We start from the raw sequence: 19,315 nt of genomic DNA, 5'->3' as shown, positions 1-19,315 counted from the left end.
AAGTAAAAAATGAAGCTTCCTGTTGCATGAGATCAAGCAGAGATCTAGAAAACCATTAATAATATATACAGAAAGTATATTGGATAATTTTATAACTTTTCATTATACAAACCATATCAATTATGTGCTTGAATGGCTTAACTTGGACAATTCCTTTAGGGCAAAAGGTTGAACCAGCGCATAAATTGACATCCTGCCTCTTTACATTATTGACTCTCTACATTGTTGACTTTTGCTGCTACAACAGAAGAATGCCGATTGGTACTGTTTTGGGGAGAAAAGTTTTTATTTTACCAGTGCTCGTGAATATTTTACAGGGGAGTGGTGAATGGTTGCCATGGGCAACTAAGCACATTCTTACATTCTTGGTCTTCTTGATATATCTCCCCCACTGTATGTTGCAGTATATGAACATATTTTCAATTTCACATTATGAAAATGATGCGTGCAACCTGGGCGTAAATCCAGTTTATTTCTATGCCTTTAAGTAATTGACTAGAATAGTATCAGCAAAACATAAGGCTTACCTAGTCTCTCAGCGGCAACATAATGGTTAATAAGGCAGCGGTAAAATATAATCTGGAATGTATTATTCAAGCCTTGGGGGACAGAATTATGTGGCAGGTGAGATGCCTCTTGCCTGCGTTCTCCAGATTTTGTAACACTTTAGGGATTTTCCTAATTTTCCTTTGACGTGGTGTTTGCAGTGAATAGTGCTTATTGCCATATGTCGGAAGACATGTAAAGAGGTTGTATAAATGCACAAACTCAATGAATGGAATTAGGAATTGAATCTATTAAATATGAATTTCAGACCATATTCATAACATCAGTGATGTGATTATTACCAATATAGAGATGTTGCAGAGCTGATAATATATAACCTTTCAACATAACTTTTGTAAATAAAAGTTTATATCTGGCCATTTTCTCTTGTCAAAGGGGGGTGACCCTATAATAGTCTATATCTGCCACCACAGATTGAACAATCCAAAGGTGTTTAAGGACACACCCCCAACAGGAAACACCCAGTTGTCAGTGTATCACCCAAAGACTAGAAGGATCTTTTAACAGGAACCGGCTTTCGATTGTTATTTTTTTGTTTGTTGAGCTCCATTGATTTTCATATACATTTTGTCAATTGAAATGGAAATGTGGCCTAGGGGGGAATTGTTATACCTTTATACCAGAAAAGAGCAGATATTTTCTACATACATGAATTGTCTATCTTTGATTTACTGGGAGATGATATCATTATTGAACGCTAAGATGTTATGCTTTTGTTCAAGTATAAGTAGTCCATACAACCCCGGAGTCAACCGATTATATCCCCATTGTCTATTATTCTGGAAGTTTCATTATCTGAAAATGAAATTCACGCAGATAGGGAATTACTTCACAACCTTGTGAAAATTCACAATCATTTACAGACTCCTCTGGTTTCTATACTATAGAGTTGTGAAGCAAATCTTATCTCCAGGGTGTGTTCAGGAATATTGTGAATAGATTTTATTTTCATATTTTTGGTATTTAAAGAGTACTTCTCAGCTTAAGTATATCCCACAAGCTGAGTACATCTCACCTTATATATCCTACATAAGGACAGCATATTATAGTGTCAGACCCCCAGAGAATCATCCTGCTCCAAACCTATACTGGACCCCAGAGATATGCCAGAAGATGACCTATTTTTTCCGCTAGAAGACTCTGTTTTCTAGCAGTTGAAGGAGGATGACTGTTCCTTCTCAATAGTCATCTACCACTGAGTGGTACAGGTAGTCATGGAGCGGAAATAGAGCCCTCTTCTTAAAAACACTCATAGCTTTGTTTTTTATATATATTTGGATCATTTACCGTATATTATCCATAACACAAAGATGCCCATATTGTGCTGTCCGATAACAGATCCACTTAAAAGTCATCAAGATGGTTCACAAATGAATTCAGCGGCCTCTGCTGAGAACGAAAACCATGTATAGTTGGTAGAGCATTACAATCCTGCTCTTATATATAGAAATAAACTACAGGCGGTCCCCTACTTAAGGACACCCGACTTACAGACAACCCATAGTTACAGACGGACCCCTCTGCCCCATGTGACCTCTGGTGAAGCTCTCTGGATGCTTTACTATAGTCCCAGACTGCAATGATCAGCTGTGAGGTGTCTGTAATGAAGCTTTATTGATAATTTTTGGTCCAATTACACCAAAAATTTTGAAACTCCAATTGTCACTGGGGCAAAAGAAAAAAAATTGTATAAAACTTCCATTATAAAATATACAGTTTCGACTTACATACAAATTCAACTTAAGAACAAACCTCCAGACCCTATCTTGTATGTAACCCGGGGACTGCCTGTACATGTATTACCACTATTGGCAGTAGCTATTGTCAAAGTGAGCCAGCGGGTAGTATTCAAGTTATTTGCTTTTTTTTTTTGCAAATCTCCATTTTACTGCAATTTTTGTTAAACAACTTAAAAAAACACAACATAACAAAATGAAGTACACTGTAGACAACCATAATATTGGCACTTATGTGGCACTGTTTTATGGACACAATACCCAGCCCTCCCCCAAAATACTTGGCATTGTTGTATGTATAAAAGGACAGCCATATGCCTATAGTGAAGCATTAGCTCATATAGCCATGTACCTGCAGGTAAGACCGACTGACTTTACCGGTAGTACCCGACTTAAGAACATCCGACTTACAGATAACCCCTAGTTGAAAACTAGATGCTCATAATTTACTTAACTTTAGTACAGGGCTGCAATGATCAGCTGTAAGCTGTCTGTAATGAAGCTTTATTGTTCATTTTTGTGAACCCAAAATTTTCCATTTGTCACTGGAACCAAAAAATACTGTGTCTGGTGTTACATTTAGTAAATATACCAGTTCCGACTTACATATAAATTCAACAAACCTACAGAACCTATTTTGTATGTAACCAAGGGACTGCGGGTTTCCCACACTATAATGGCTGACTGTAACCAGCATTTATTAGTCTGTCTATTGACAGAGGAGTCCTAAGCCAGCGACAAGAGGATTGTAGGATTACCCAGTCCTTACCCATATTACTGACTATTTGTACCACAGAAGGAGCAGCAGCTTCTAAAAGGCTGATATAAGGCCATGACCATTTCCCCTTGTTTATAAAATCCTTCATATGTAAATCCCAGGAACATATTTAATCCTACGTATATTTTATGTTTTTCCATTCGCTGGGATTCTTTCTCAGCTGTGTCTCCTCATAGTATGACATTAGCAAATAATTATGCTTGAGGTCTGCAGCGTTCTAGAAAAATACACAATCACGTTGCGTCAACATATTTTAACTCTGCCTTTTAATACATGAAGAAGATAAGAGAAATATATCTAAATTGCAAATGTCTTCATTTGCATTGAGCCAAAGCTGCCATGTTTTGATTTGTCAACACTTCTCTTTTTATAATAATAAGACCAAAAAATCGAGTTTTTAACATTGGGATGGGTGTATCCGGCCATCTGCTCTGCCACTTGCCCGCAGCTCCATCACTTAACACATGAGACAGGCTACAGCTGTTTAATTGCTACAGTGTTGAACAATTATCTATCTGCCCAAAATTTCTATTTATATGTGTATGCATAGAAACCATGTGGTTAAGCATAAGTGATCTAATTGTGGACTAATATCATTAAGCATTCATTAATTAATCCCCTGTGGAGTAATGAACAATAAAAAATAAATAAATAAATTCTTAGCTGGTTGAAATAAATGCAGATAGCTGCTCAGTGCTTTTAATTAGCATGTCGTTTGCAGGTTCCAATCCCTTCTGCTAATGCAATGTTCTTCGACTCGATGCAAAATGCATTGATCCATCCACTGCACTCCGAAAGTTTTTTGACAATATTCACATGTATGAATGTGGGAAAAGGTGTAACTTTTTCACAGCTTTTATTTATTTTCTAAAAGCTGCCATGTTACGGATACACAAGAGATATATGAAGCGAGATATCAGGAGGTTCAGTCACTGGTGGCTAACCCAAAGTATCTCCATGAAGCAGTGTTCCTCAACCTTTTTGGATCTGGGGACCAGCTGCACCTAAAACTTTTTTCCAGGGGTCGGGCAACCCTCTTACCATGGTCATTCGAAAAAAAAATTGTGTGCCCCACAAATACTCCATATCTAACCCCAACCCATATAATGTCCCATTTCCTGCACCCCCTCTATAGGTTCTCTTTTACCATAGCCCTCTTTTCATGGCTTGTTAAGAAGATGGCTACAGAAAAGGGGACATTACAATACCCCTTTTTCTATAGCAACCCCCACACACCTATATTGTCTTTGGACTTTTCCCTGAAACGTCCACAGCAGAGCCCCCCAATGCATTGTCCCCAGTAGTGCTCCCCCCAATGAAAAGTCCCCAGCAGTGCTCCCCCAATGAAACATCCCCAGCAGTTCTCCCTCCACCCAATGAAATGTCCCTAGCAGAGCCCCCACCCAATTAAATGTCCCAAGCAGAACCCCCTCACCCAATGAAATATACCCTGCAGAGCTAACCACCCAATGAAATGCCCTCAGCAGAGCCCCCACCCAATTAAATGTCCCAGTTGAGCCTCTCCAACACAATTTTCCTAGCAGTGCTCCCCCATTAATGAAATGCCCCAGCAGTGCTCCCCATTTAATGCCCACAGCAATGTCCACAGTAGAAGCCACATAAAAATAATAAAGACTCATCTCTCTTCATGTTCCAGTCTTGGGCTGAGGCCTGGTGATTGGAGACCCCTGGCGTAGAGGGTAAATATTTTTGCAAACAAAAAACCCAGATCAACTTGGATCCAGGGACTGTATTCATGCATACTTTTCAAATCTCTAAAATTTGGCCAATATTTCTTGAGGGAAATTTGGGCATGTTCTACAACAAAAAGTGGTGGGGTTTGCAAAACCTAATCAAAAGTGGGAATCCCCACCAACTATATCAGCAGGATCAGGTGGATAAAAGCAATCATCCAGCACTACAATGGTTTAAAATGGCAAATATACTTTTATTGTATATTCACCATACAGCACAGTGACAGCAGGAACAAGAAAAGTACAACCAACGTGTTTCGACCTTAATCGGTTTTAATTATGAGACCATTTGTTGCAGTGTGTCCACTTTAAACATGTGTTTGTGGTTCACTAGGACCTATCAAGGGTCCATAATGGCTGTTGACTTCTTTTATGATATCCAATCTTAACATATAGCAGTGGTGGCTGCATGGAGAAGTTTAGACACCAGGGCACAGGCAGTTAGCTATAATATATAGTGAGGTGTTAACTCATATTCTTGACCTTTCACATGACTTGTGACTTATGGATTAAGTGATTGTCAAGTATCCTTTCCCCTTTTGGAAATAGGTAACGTTTTCAGTTTTTTGCTCTTCACATCACATCTCTAGCACTTGGCTCTCTATCTATACACTCTGGAGAGCTCGATTTATCTGTAGTATCATTGTGTAGACATCATAAGGCACTTGGTATAACTGCAGCTTAAAGTGCTCAAAAGGACATCCTCATGTCTACCACTATGTACATTAATATATGTTCATCTTGTTTCTTGCATTTCTTGTTGATCAAGATGAACAAAAAGAAAATAAATTCTGTTGTGGTCCCTAGTGGTGACTCAAACAGGTTCTTATAGCTAGAAATGAAGCTTCCATAAAACTTTTATGCTCCCTAACCACAACCCGATCAATAATGCTTGAAAACTATTTTGGGCTTTAAAGCAAAAATTGCCTAAATTCTTTTTAAAAGCCATTATTTTGACCGAAAAACCCTTAAACCTATTATATTATGAGAATTTTGTTGTAAACCATAGACAACAGAATGCATGGAAGTTCCCTGACTGACAAAAGCATTGAATAGATGATAGATGATGTATAGAGAGATTTATATGCCCTTGACAGAGAGAAACCTACAACTAAAACCTACATAATAAATTCATCTCAGATAGTAGATATGCATCTGAATTGTAGTTTGCTTACTTGTGTATCACAGATACGTTATTGTTTGGCTGAACATTTTAAGCGTTAAGAAGGGTTAATCTGATCCCTCGTGAAATCAGGAAGGCAAATTACTCATACACCCTCCTGCCTACAGTTCTCAGATTATGCGGAAGAGAAGCACTCACAGGCACTGGGAACGATATCAAGGGGTGGAGAGGTTTCATCTAATGTGGCCTAACTTATAAAGTTAATCTTTTCACGTTCCGCAGAGACTCTTTCTTATCCTTTGTCATCAGGCTTTGCTGTCAGTGCACATCTCCCCGGCACACAACACCGGGAAAAAGTCCTCATTAAAAAATAAATAAGTGCAGATGCATTGAAGCATGCTAATATGCCACTGGTTATTGCTCTGCTTTCATAATAAAGGTCTTGCTTCACCACTCAAACCATCTTCACCAATCTCTGGTGGTTTGTTAAGGTTGAGAGAGGAATGCATCTTATAGTGATCTGTGTCACCAATCCATAATGGTGCCACATCATTCGGAAGCTCTGGGCTGAGAGTAAGAACCATGGTCATGAGCTCTCCTTTTTTATTTTTAGTTCTAGAACAAGGGTTATATTTATGTCGGATGTGGGAAGGAATTTAACAACCTGAGAAGAGCCTTTCTGCAGATAACAGAGTTCACTGGGAATTGTGGTTCACAAACAGTCAGAAAACTTCTATCTAGTCATGGTGTAATGACCAAATCTATCCAATGTCTTTATTACCACATACAAAACCTCTGAAGTTTTAAGCTCTAATCTCTAGCAAAGTCTACAATAGTGTTACAGCAAATAAGGACAGAAATTTATAGTGTATATGACCCAAGTGAACAGAATCTCAGACTCTAAATTACTTGTATACTATAGGATTTCTTATGTTCCTTGGATCTAGTACAAAATATATATTTAGTTGTAGAATAAGGACTGTTGACGAGCCCAGTTCCTTCAGTTACTTTATACCAGGTCCGCCCCATGCGACCACAAGTCTTTAGGCACCCAAATGAACGGGTGCCTAAAGACTGGATTTTTTTCCCAAGATGTTAGTTGCTTAAAAGACACTTGCATAGAAGTAGAAGCAATCAAATAATCGTAAAATTCGGGGTGCTGTGCTTTTTTTATTTTATTTAAGGGGAACCTATTTTCAAGAAGGTCATTTTTATATGATGACAGGTTTCAATGTTGATTTTAAAAATGCCTTTGTCATGCATCTGATTAATTCCACTGATTTGGGCAGTTGCTCAAATGGCACCAGTCATCTTCTCATCAATGCCTCCTCCCGCCTCCTCAATCTTCGCCTTTCCGCTCCCTCAGCCTCTCCAGTGCTACCTTCCCGCGCTTTTGTCAACTCACCGCCAAGAAAAAAATCTCTGCCCCCCTCAGGACTTGCCACATACTGCTAGCAGGGAGCCAGATAGTGTTGAAGAAACTATTTCAAGATCAGTAGAATTTTTCAGATGCTCAACAAAGGCATTTTTAAAATCAACATACCTGGAGCAATTGGAACCTGTCATATTCTTAAATGACCTTCCTGATGACAGGTTCTCTACAAAGGCATTGAGGCGTGGTTATATCCGCCTTGTAATATCCTTTAAGCAGGGGTGTAACTAGGAGAGGCAGGGCCCCATAGCAGACTTCTGAATGGGGCCCCCCTTCCCACTTAAAAATATACATATTACACACATTTACATACCTGTATACATAAACATACAGTTCTTAATTCATACACACACATTTATACACTCTTAAACACATATGCACACATACAGAGCATATTCACAGTACATATATACACACACGCCATATACCATATACATATACAGCATATACATATCACAGATACACGCACATATACATTACCTATAAGTTATATACATATTATGCTGTATAAAGTGTGCATAATATGTATATAATGGTGCTACCACTGTAGTTATGCGCCTGCCTTTAAGATAGGGAAGCAGAAATCATCTGATAGATTTTCTTTGGCTATCAGTTTCATGGCATTGTCTGTGAAACCAAGTCATAGTTTGTGCTTCATTGTCCTTCATAAGGGAATATTCGCCATTATGAGAGACTGTTGGATATATTCATGGTTGGCAGTGGGTGTCCTGGTGCTTCCCCGGGCACATATCCTGTAGTCTAGCAACGAGGATTCTTTTGTGTTTCTTTATGTTTCCTTGTTACCTACCTGCTGCATGTGGTATTATTTCAGCATAACATCTGGGATAACAGAGCATCACCAGACAGCACAGAATGTTTTTAGCTGATAATGGCTTTGAGGCAGGTTTTGTCAGAGCAGGAGTCCCAAGACATGCTTACAACACAATATGTGCTTCCTCGTGTGTTTCTCCACACTGGGAAATTTCTCTTGAGCCCTGATACATTCCAACCACATACGCGGCCTAGCATTCCCATGCCGAGATCTCCCTTCCCTTCCGACTCTTCTTGAGTCTGTTGTTCTGTGTATATTACACTTCATCTTATATGTCTCCTTAGTGACTGTGCACCTAATGCACTCATTGAGTCATTGGTAATTGCTGGGAAAAAAGCCACAGGATTATATCCGCAGAGGAACAGAATGTGAAATTTCGGAGCGCAGCTACTAATGTTATAATGCAGCAGAGTACGTGGAGGTATAATTAGACATTATGACTAGTAAGAAAATAACAGTGACATTGCTCATTTTTTCAGCCCTATTATTCAGAAACCTCCGAGCAGCTTTCAGGACTGTCATGCCGTGTGATTTTTCCCAGAGGATTTAGCTGTTAAAGTGTCACGTTTGTGAAAAGTGTTTGCATGTAACGGTAATGAAATGTGCATTGAATTTGTGCAAGTGATTTGTAAATATAAAAGGTTCTGTAATATAAGAAACTCATTGCATCTTGCATCATGTATGTCTGGGATTGGAGGAAGGGGCCCATGACAGGAGATTTTCCGCTGTCATGTTCGGCCTCGATTAGTTGTTAAGAACTGACTATGTCATAAATATAAAATGAAATTCAATGATGCAGATAATATCCTTTGTATCCGTCTCTGTATACACACACGTGTCCGCAGCTAGTAATTACACGGTTGTTACTATATAGAAGCTGCAGTTACATTTAAGCCCAGGAGCCTATGGGTCCTTGTACATGGGCTAATAGAAAGCCCATATGACTTAATAAGAGGTCACTCGGCTCATTAGAGAGAGAAGGGTAATATTCCACCCGGTACTGGGCATGTTGAAATGAAGCAGCTATGTTTTCCCTTTTACATCTGTTATTTCAGATGATACCAGTAACATAAGATGGTTGGCCAATGCCATAAGTCATTATATATAGAGTAATATATTTAGTAAAGGGGCAGATTTACACTGCTATGGTCAGTCTGTGAATGCTGGACTATGCAGTGTCCTATTGCACAGATTGAGCACAGTGCAGAGACATAGGATGCTTAGAATTCCTGCTTTCCCAAAAAACTGTAATCAAATAGAACACTGAAATGTCCCTGATTTGCTGATGGCCCTAAGGGGTCATTTTGGAAGAGACTGCTCCCCTAATTAAATGGGGCAATTTGGCTTATTTTTGAAGACATTTATGGCTGAATAAAAGATATGATCATCTGATAAACAAGCATTGGCAAATTAGGCGAACTGATCAGGACACTCGTTACTGTACAGATCCGTAGTGAAGAAAGAAACCTATGTAAAAGGCCCTTTAAGGGTTCATTCACACGAATGTGTGTACGTCCGGCCATAGGCCAGGCTGGCAAACGTCAGCATGCTGTAAAAGAGAAGGGATGAACGCTGCTCACCTCTCCCCTCTCCATAGAGCATTTAACATTTCCTATATTTCGCCGTGCATGGTAATGGTGTGGTAAGACCATGTGTGCTGACTGCACAGTGACCGGGGCACTGTAGACATCAATGGGGGCCGATAAGTGGCCGCAAATGGTGCAGCCGGATATGGGTCCCCATTTCGTTCATGTAAATGTGCCCTGAGTTGGGGCATACAATCCCAATAATGGTTGTCCACCAGAATTTCCTTCTGACCACATTATACTGTACCCGTGTTGCACCAAGTGTGCATGTATTATCATTAGAGAGAAGAGTAATCTTCTACAAGAGTATGTCAAAAAAAACTACAGTTTCCCTCTCACATTCGTTACTTATGATGTGGGTGACATTATTTAACAATCCCATAAGTATATATATATATATATATATATATATATATATATATATATATATGAGAGAGACAAAATTTAAGGGAAAAGAGCAACACAATAGATGCAAACACCATGCACTATGGGTTTTGAATTCCATTATTCTTTATTATCCTTGCATCCTTTCTGATTGTTACCATTGGAAGTATTTTTATTCTGAGTATGTATGTAAATATACAGTATATACACAGTTTATATATAACACAGTATACATAAATCTATCTGCATACATGTTATTTGTTGTAAAACCTTCTAAATACCAGACGGCGTGAGGAATTTGGCATCCGTTACATTGAAATAAAAACCAGGACACCTGTAAAGTTTTAAGTTTGCACAGTCCATAAAATTCATCCCATGTATCCTGCTCGCTTCCAAAAATGGTAAAACAGTGCCTGGATCTTATTCCAGCTCGGGTTCATCATGAGTTGAAATAATTGAAGAATTAGCATGGTGAAGTTCAGGTTTTGTAGACAGATGCACTTTTTTCCATTACTTTTTCATTCCAGTTTTAAGTTGTACTACAACACCTATGAGGTAATACAAGTTTATGAGAGCATAAAAGGGCATGTAAAATATAGAAATAAACATTTTTTTTTTTTCCAATATAGTCAGAACGTTGAATACAATTTAGAAGGAAGTTAAAGGGAATTCACTGGTGAACTCATGAGAAAGGACACATTAAGTAAAATAACTTGTATTTCTAGTGTCCCAATCTATTTCATCACATGGACATTGGAAGCGCAAGAGATATAAGAGATACATTTTTATATAGATATAGATATAGGAGATGCACTTTATGGAGTAAAGGGGTTATTACATCATCACCAACTTTATAAATGTCAGAACTGCCCTGAAATGAGCTTGTTATAGGGGTCATGCCGGATCTGTGTAATCGTGGGACAGTTATTACCCCAGTAAATGCCCTTCGAAGTAGTAAACGGATGGACCAGGTGTACGATGTTCAAGTAAGGACCCAACAGAACACAGATAAGCTGCTGTGGTGTCAGAATATTTGTACAGTATGTCTATTGTACTGGTACAATCTATCACACCATTTATCTTAGGCGTTGAGAAAATGTCTTCTCTGTAACACTATTGGAATCTTGATGGTAACAACCATCTTACAGGAAACCTACCACTTGAAGTGGCAGGTATAAGAAGGGCATACCGAGCACCAGCTCAGGGTGAGCTGGTGCCGGAGCTTATTTTTGTTAGTGTTTTAAACCGCTGTATCGCGGTTTAAAACACTTTTTAAACTTTATAGCCGAAGCTGCTTCGGCGCAGGGAGGTACGCACTCGGCGCTTACCATGTGCGCGACCGTGCGCGCGGCTACATAGGAAGTGAAGGAGAGCCGCGCGCATGGTAAGCGCTGAGCGCTTACCTCCCTGCGCCGAAGCAGCTTCGGCTATAAAGTATCGTTAAACCACGATACAGCGGTTTAAAACACTAACAAAAATAAGCTCCGGCACCAGCTCACCCTGAGCTGGTGCTCGGTATGTCTTTCTTACACCTGCCACTTCAAGTGGTAGGTTTCCTTTAAGGCAAATATTTCCTACAGTAAAAATTGTCAATGTACCATCCGCTCTTCACACGTAGCATGTCCTACTCAGAGCTGTTTTTCAAGGGTCACTGATATAATATAGTTTATGAGGCTTACAGGTGAGCAAATCATTCAAGATCTGATTAACTGAAGTATTATTGCAGAATTTTTTAAAGGTTTTCCCAATTATTCTGGGAAATGGTATATAACCACCTCCAGTCCTCTCAAACAGATTTTTAATAAAACGTCATTTCTTGTTTATTAATTTATACAAATTTGAGGGTAACATTAGTGTTAACTCTAACCCTAATTGACTAATACAAACCCTAATGAAAGACAAATGTTGAAAATTGAGAATGAAATGAGATAGGAGCAAATTTGACAAGTAGATTCTCAGATTCTTAAAGGGGTTGTCCACTTTCAGCACATTCCAGCAAATAATTAATATTGTTTGTGTAACGGAAAGATTTTCAAATTTCCCAATATACTTTCAATTCCTCAATTCCTAACAATTTTCTGGATCTCTGCTTGCTGTCATGCAACAGGAAGCTTCATTGTTCACTTCTTGTCCATGTTCCACTGGTCCAGGGCCATGTGATGTCACACAGGTGCACGACTCATTAGCATCACACAGCTTTGATTACACTGTGTGTTATAACGAGCCAGGAGCATGTGTGACATCACATGACCATGGACCAGTATTTATCTACTTGAAGTAAACAATGAAGCCTCTAAGACAGCAAGCAGAGATCTAGAAAACATTAAAGAATTGATACTGAAAGCATATTGGAAAACTGTATAACTTTTCATTGTACAAACAATATCAATATTATTTTCTGGAATGTGTTCAAAGTGGACAACCCCTTTAATGAGATGAGGTTGTGAACGTCTGTGTGGTACTTTCATTGAAATAAGACTAGAACCCTGAAAATAGAATCAGTGCCAGAATTGTTGTTTAGTGAATGCGGACAGACCCACAATGTGGTCAATTTAGATTCCATCATAACGTCTTACATTTTACCGGATTAAATAGTCACAAAACTGGAGGAATTTTTTCCCAATAAGATTTTGAGAAGCCTCTTTCATGTGACAAGTTTCCCTAAATGACAATTATAGTAGTTTTACAGTATAGAAAGCGATACAATACTCTAATTTATCTGATTGGTCGTTGATTGTCCAGATCCTGGATATGAAACAATATCTTTCAAATGCTCTCCCATCATTACAACGAACATAAAAAAAATGACATGCAGTGTGCATATTGCTCTGATTGCAGGCTAACATTACCATTAGGACCGGTATTATAATAGAAAAATGGACGACTGCCAACGCAAGGGAAAAAATACTGATAAATACTTGGAAATGTAGTGAAAAAAAAAGTTAAGTAGTCATCTAATGTGCACCAACAGGTATAATTACCCCGGCGAAATGTGTATTAGTGATCCTGCTGGGCTTAATATTAACCCTTCTAAATGGAATACTATGGGATTGTTCACACGTCGTCTCTATAGAAGGTGATAGATATGTAGCAATGCAAATTGTTTTAGTGTTCTAATCCATTATGACAGGATAATCAGTAATAAAATAGTGCGGTGAGTACCAATTAATGAACATCAAATCAATGGGCATGCTGTTCCCGCTGATTAAAACAGCAGCTGATTGGAATAAATGGTCTTAATATACTTATTCAGAGACTAGTCTCATTTTATCATATCTAGCGAATCTAGTGCATGAATAATCTAAGGATGATACCTAGGTGCCTCTTTAATGGGATGCTAATAGCAGTCATTAGAGGAGGCCGCGATCAGAACGTATAATAGGAGACTAGCGTTTTCTGACATATTATATGCCCTGCGAAGGACGCTTAGAATAACAATGTTGTATGCCAAGTATAGGCTCTTCACACCCTCAAGACATCCGCCTGATAGACTTAACCATTTCTCTGGTTATCCATGATATTTGTTTTAGCGATAACGTTGCTAAAAAATATTTCTGCTTTTAATGCTAATCAATTTTAATAAAAGTAAAAGTTAATTTATTTTATAAGATCATTTTTGTAATAAATATTAAACACCTTATAGTAAGGTGAGTATATTTGAGCTGGTTGATGTATTCTAAGGGTGTTAGGACATCATAGTGAATTTCAACCCAAGGCACCACAACCAAGTTTCCAAAAACTTTCCACAAGCAATATTTAATAAAAAGGGGGATATGTGTCTGTTTTACGAATGTTCGATACAAAGAGAGGACTTTATAGTAAAATAAAGATGGGGATAACTGCCTAACGTAAAGGAAATCTACCATAAAAATCAAAGATGAGAAACCGGGGACACTTACTCATAGATCCAGGCACCGTGACTGTGGTAATAGTCTTATTTTTGTTGCCCATGGCCTCCTTTCTTCTAAAGTCAACGTTTGCAATTATGCTAATGAGCCCAAAGGACTCTGGGGATATTACCTGAGCCCCTCCTTGTTTCAGCTTCAGTATGCACCAACTTTTTTTGGTGCTCGTTTAACACAGGGTGTGCAACACAATTGTCAGACACTGCACTAATTGGAGTGGTCCGACTCCAGTGCACTGAAACGCCCCAGAATTATGTGTTGTGTTGGGTATAGTGCAGCCACGAGGATACTTTATAACTACATGTGCAATCAGTTTACACCATAAAGAATGTGCAAAGTCAGACAAAAAACTGGTGAAAACTAATGTGCATGGTGCACCAGATTCAGGATTTCTGGTGCCCTTTCTTCATGAATCTGGCGCTCCCTGCACTGCCCCGAGTCCACTCCTTTTTTTGGTGCATCTTTATCATAGGACGTGCAACACAATTCTTTACATGTTAAATGTGGGGTATAAGAACCGGATCACCCCCTAATTTGTGGAGGGGACACTTCTTGAATACCTGTGCAAGCAGTTTGCATTAAAAAGAATGGAAAACTGGTGCAAAGCTCTTAGTGCCGCAATAACTATCCAACCTGGTTCCATAGGCCATATGAAACTTTTTCAAGTTTAAATTACAGATGTAATTTAGACTCGATTCTGCTCTAACATCCCAAACAAAACACCAAGTGTGACCAAAGAATCTCTTGAGTATCCTCTTCCAAATTTGACAACTACTATGCATGACTTTGTTCAGTGTTTTGCATAATTGCCTGTGTCTGCGCAAAGGAATTGCTAGGTTGTGCCATTGCGTGAGCAAATTATTTCTCCAGAAATTTCCAGTCTCTTGTGATCAGGCTCTGTGCTCTGGGATGGTAAATTGGAAATTCTGGTTTGCTATAGGCTGGCTGATATCAGATAGCTTTTAAACCTCTCCATGGTTTTTGTTCTATAATTTTCACTGGTAAGAGTCTTGTCTGGAAATATCTAGTAAAATCAGATTGCATTTTTCCAGCTGTGATTATAGCTGTTATTACATAGGACAAAAGCAGCAATCAGTGCAATAGAGACTGACAAAAACTATAACTCTACCTAAAAGTGTGTCTGGGGATTAGGGAACTTATTTATATGAATGTGGCTTTCTGCATATGGAAAATCAAGTATTTGTCTGGTCATTTTCCATTATCAGACATTACAAGTAGTAATCTTTTGTCCAGGAAAGTTCAAAATACAAAATATTGGCTTGTATAGTTTAACTATTTAAAAACAGAAGGGCCAAGCTGACATTTTATCTTTTTCTAATAGACGAAAGTCAAACACAAACCCAATGGGTTGGAAAATGTATAATTTCCTTATTAAAGTGAACCTTTCACATTGAAGTCCAAGGAGTGTAGAGATGTTGTTTTTGCGCCTTCTCATATTGTTGCACTGTTTTTGCGACAGTTTTTCAACTAAACACCAAACGAGCTGCAGAGCAAAAATAACAATGTTTTCCCCATTTATCCTACCAATCCAGATGTTTTGCAAACTGTTCATTTAGGCGCAATATAGGCACAAAAACACTCCAGCCTGAAGGTAGCATAAACCGAGAAGCAGATCACTGAGCTCTTGTGCAGTGCAGCTTATCCCCAGCAGCAGAACTCAGCAGACACTACAGGCGCTATGAGTAGCCTCTATTTACAGTTCATGACCTTCTATTTACAAACAATCTGCAAAAGCAGCAGCTCATAGCAGGATTGAAGAGAAGTGTGTAGGATTTTTCAGCTAGTACAGAGAAGTGTAGCAGGATGACCACATTGGAGTCAGAGGAGGATACTGGCCAGAGTTACACGGGAGCAGCAGGACATCAGCACCGGAGGATCCCCTCCAGGAAAAGCCACTGCTGAGGAAATCACTGGGTGCAGGGTGTCATACACATAGGCTCTGCTGTGAGGGTTATTCTAATGCTGGAGTAGGAGAGAAGCAGAGAGGAGCTTGTAGGAGGATCACATGTAAGTGCCCAAACCTAACATTGCGCCTAGATTGCACCTAAATTGCACCTAAAGTAAAGTGATTAAGAAGAGGCAGGAACTCAACTTATCACAGATGCTTTTAGCTTACAGCTTGTACATACAGTACATAAGAAGTATTAATATCAACAAAATTTATACAGAGCTAATATTGCAGTACACCCCTTATAATACAGGTCATGTGCTGGTGCATCGTGATATCTTTCCCAACTATGTGTCGTTGATCCTGGAGAAGAAGATCCAACATTGAACCTAAAGGAAACCTGTCATCAGAAATTGTCCTAATAAACCACTACTAGTATAATGTCAGGTAGCGTAACAGCTTCTAGTTTTGTTTCTTTCATGGCTCGTTGTGGTGACATCATCCAGAAAATCAACTTTGAAGTGAGATGTAAATTGGTTGTATAAAGTCAAGGAAGTGATGGTGATGTTTTTGGATGCAGGACCTTCTATAACAGTGAAGTGGAAGAGAGAGCTTGATTTCAGTGTTAAAATCCTCCTTAACTTTACATTTACCTCTCACTTCAAAGTTGATTTTCTACATGATGCCACCACACTTGGCCATGAAAGAAACACAATCTGTAAATAGTGGTAGTGGTTTATTAGGTCAATTTCTGATGACAGGTTCCTTTCAAACAATAAGAATCGACACATCCCCAAATACAAAGGATGCAATTTATCAGGCTGGTTACCATATCAATATGATAGTTCTTTATATGTATGAGTATTGGAGTTGGAGTTGTTCATACTTATATGATAATGTACAATATGTGATTAATCTTGGCAGCCTATGTCTGGGGTTCAGTGAAACTGGTTTATATGGCACAAGAGTAAAATAAAAGTTGATACATGAAATTATCAGGTTATTTTGTTGGTAAAATTAATCAATAATACAATGACTGGTCCTTATCTTGACCAATGATTCTGACCTAACCTGAATATTCCTCTCCTAGCCTCAGATGATCATTATTTCTGCATGTCTTTGCTAACAGTTAATGTCCTGAAATGTCTGTCTTATTTCTTCTCCCCTTCTCAACTTCACAAGCTCACTATTTGGATAAAATAGTTAAAGGTACTGTATTCTTTCTGCTTGTTTAACCTTCCCAAATTGGAGTATATATACGGCAATATTTACCCCAATTTTTATATATCATACACTTAGCTAAATCATGACCCTCACCCTCCTCTCCTCAATTGACCAATGCTGTTTGTACGTGTGCATTATTACATGTATAGCATTTGCTAATTATTTTTTTCTTTTAATTGTTTTATAGAGTTTTGGTTTTTCTTTGTGTTAATTATTTTGGTACTGATAAATGCAATCATTCTGCTGGCACTAGAAGGGACACAATTTACTGCAATTTTTATTTTATTTCAATATTTTTGCCCCATAACTGCTCATGCTGAGTATTCAAAAGTATTCATCGGTTGAGGTTATATCTGACTCATGCTGTACACACATGTAAATGTGAATTAGTCCCAAACTGTGCCCAATGTGTTTACTCCAAGGTGACATCATTTCAAATGATTTCTCTAGAACAAAGTTGTTTTTTTATTATATTACACTTTCAACATTAAGCATTTCTCCCTTTAAAATGAAATAGACTAAAGTTACTTTATCCTGTGTTAAAATTACAGAAATCAGCCTTTTCTTGACTATTTTTTAAAACTGTATACAGAATATTTATACCATGTAAAGAAAAATATAGTTTATACTGTAGCATTTTCAATTAACTTAAAATCTACCATCTAAATCCATCAATCCATCATTACAGGGACACTTACTCATAGATCCAAGCACTGTGACTGTGGTAATCTTCTTATATTTGTTATTCATGACCCCCTTCCTTCTAAAATCAAATTATGCTAATGCCAGATGGGTTTGGTTAGGCGTTACCAGAGCCCCTCCATGCTGCAGCTTCACAGGCTGTTACACTTTCTCACCATCCCCCTCCCCCTTGCTCTCTTGAGGTTCCCCCTCCTTCTGACTGCTGTAATCTCTCCCTGCGGGATAGGGCAAGTGCCAAGAGAGCAGGGGAGAGGGTAAGACGTGCTGCTACAGCATAGTGGGGCTCTGGTAAAGCCCTCCAGAGCTCTTCTGAATCATTAGGATAATTATAAAAGTTGATTTTAGAAGGAAGGAGGCCTTACAAGTATAAGAAGATTACCACAGTCACGGTGCCTGGATCTATGAGTAAGTGTCCATGGATTATCATGATGTATTTAGATGGTAGATTTTCTTCAACAATTATGAGCTAATGTTTTGACTCTATTAATATAAACCTTATTTAGAAGTACATTTGTTCCCTATTTTCTATATTTTGTTTTTAAGCCATCATTTTTTAATGTTTAATTTCCATGTCATCTTGTCCCTTACTAGGTATTTTTTCCTACTGGTGGATAAATCTCATCTTATATAAATATTTTATTCAATAACATATAAATAATAAGTCAGGTCAAGTTCAAATCAGGTTTAGGGACTTCCCTTGTTTACTCAACATATTTTTTTAATAAACTAATAAAATCTACTTTGGGTTTCTATTACCTTTCCCTTAGCTGTCTGAAAAGTATAGAATTCTGATATTTTCTGTGTACTGTATGGGAAAAGAAATCCATGATGTTGGCTTGGAAAAGATACCTAGAGTTATATATGTGGTAGAGCATCGTTGGCCATAATATCAATTTAGTTTGCTTTCACCATGATTATTTTTGCATAGTAAAGGTAAATAAGACACCAATACATTTTTTAAAGTGCTGCAGAATTGCTCTATATAAATAAAGATTATTATTATTATTATTATTATTATTATTATTATTATTATTATCATTATCATCATTAATACATATAAATAAAGTACAGGCAGTCCCCGGGTTACATACAAGATAGGGACTGTAGGTTTGTTCTTAAGTTGAATTTGTATGTAAGTCGAAACTGTATATTTTATCATTGTAGTTCCCGACAATTTTTTTTTTTGCCCCAGTGACAATTGGAGTTTCAAATTTTTTTGCTGTAATAGGACCAAGAATTATCAATAAAGCTTCATTGCAGACAATTTTAAGCTGATTATTGCAATCTGGGACTATTTTAAAGCATCCAGAGAGCTTCACCAGAGGTCACAGTGGGCAGAGGGGTCCGTCTGTAACTATGGGTTGTCTGTAAGTCGGGTGTCCT

The 19,315-nt window shown here is 38.2% G+C and overlaps 1 protein-coding gene across 19 annotated transcripts in view; it reads left to right on the top strand.

The window, feature by feature from the left end:
• Positions 1–19,315, top strand: part of TENM3 (teneurin transmembrane protein 3) — a 1,383,253-nt gene that overhangs the window by 1,258,336 nt on the left and 105,602 nt on the right. For 16 of the 19 annotated variants that reach the window (XM_072123399.1, XM_072123501.1, XM_072123484.1 and 13 more), the window contains one exon: positions 17,189–17,215. The exons of the other annotated variants lie outside the window; for them this stretch is intronic. In XM_072123399.1, the coding sequence (XP_071979500.1) occupies positions 17,189–17,215 (27 nt within the window). The remainder of the gene's footprint in view (positions 1–17,188; positions 17,216–19,315) is intronic. 19 annotated transcript variants of the gene reach the window in all.

Source organism: Engystomops pustulosus, chromosome 1 (assembly GCF_040894005.1).
Source record: "Engystomops pustulosus chromosome 1, aEngPut4.maternal, whole genome shotgun sequence".
NCBI lineage: Eukaryota > Metazoa > Chordata > Amphibia > Anura > Leptodactylidae > Engystomops > Engystomops pustulosus.
Note: the sequence above shows the minus strand (reverse complement) of the source record. Positions and strands in the feature narration are given on the sequence as shown.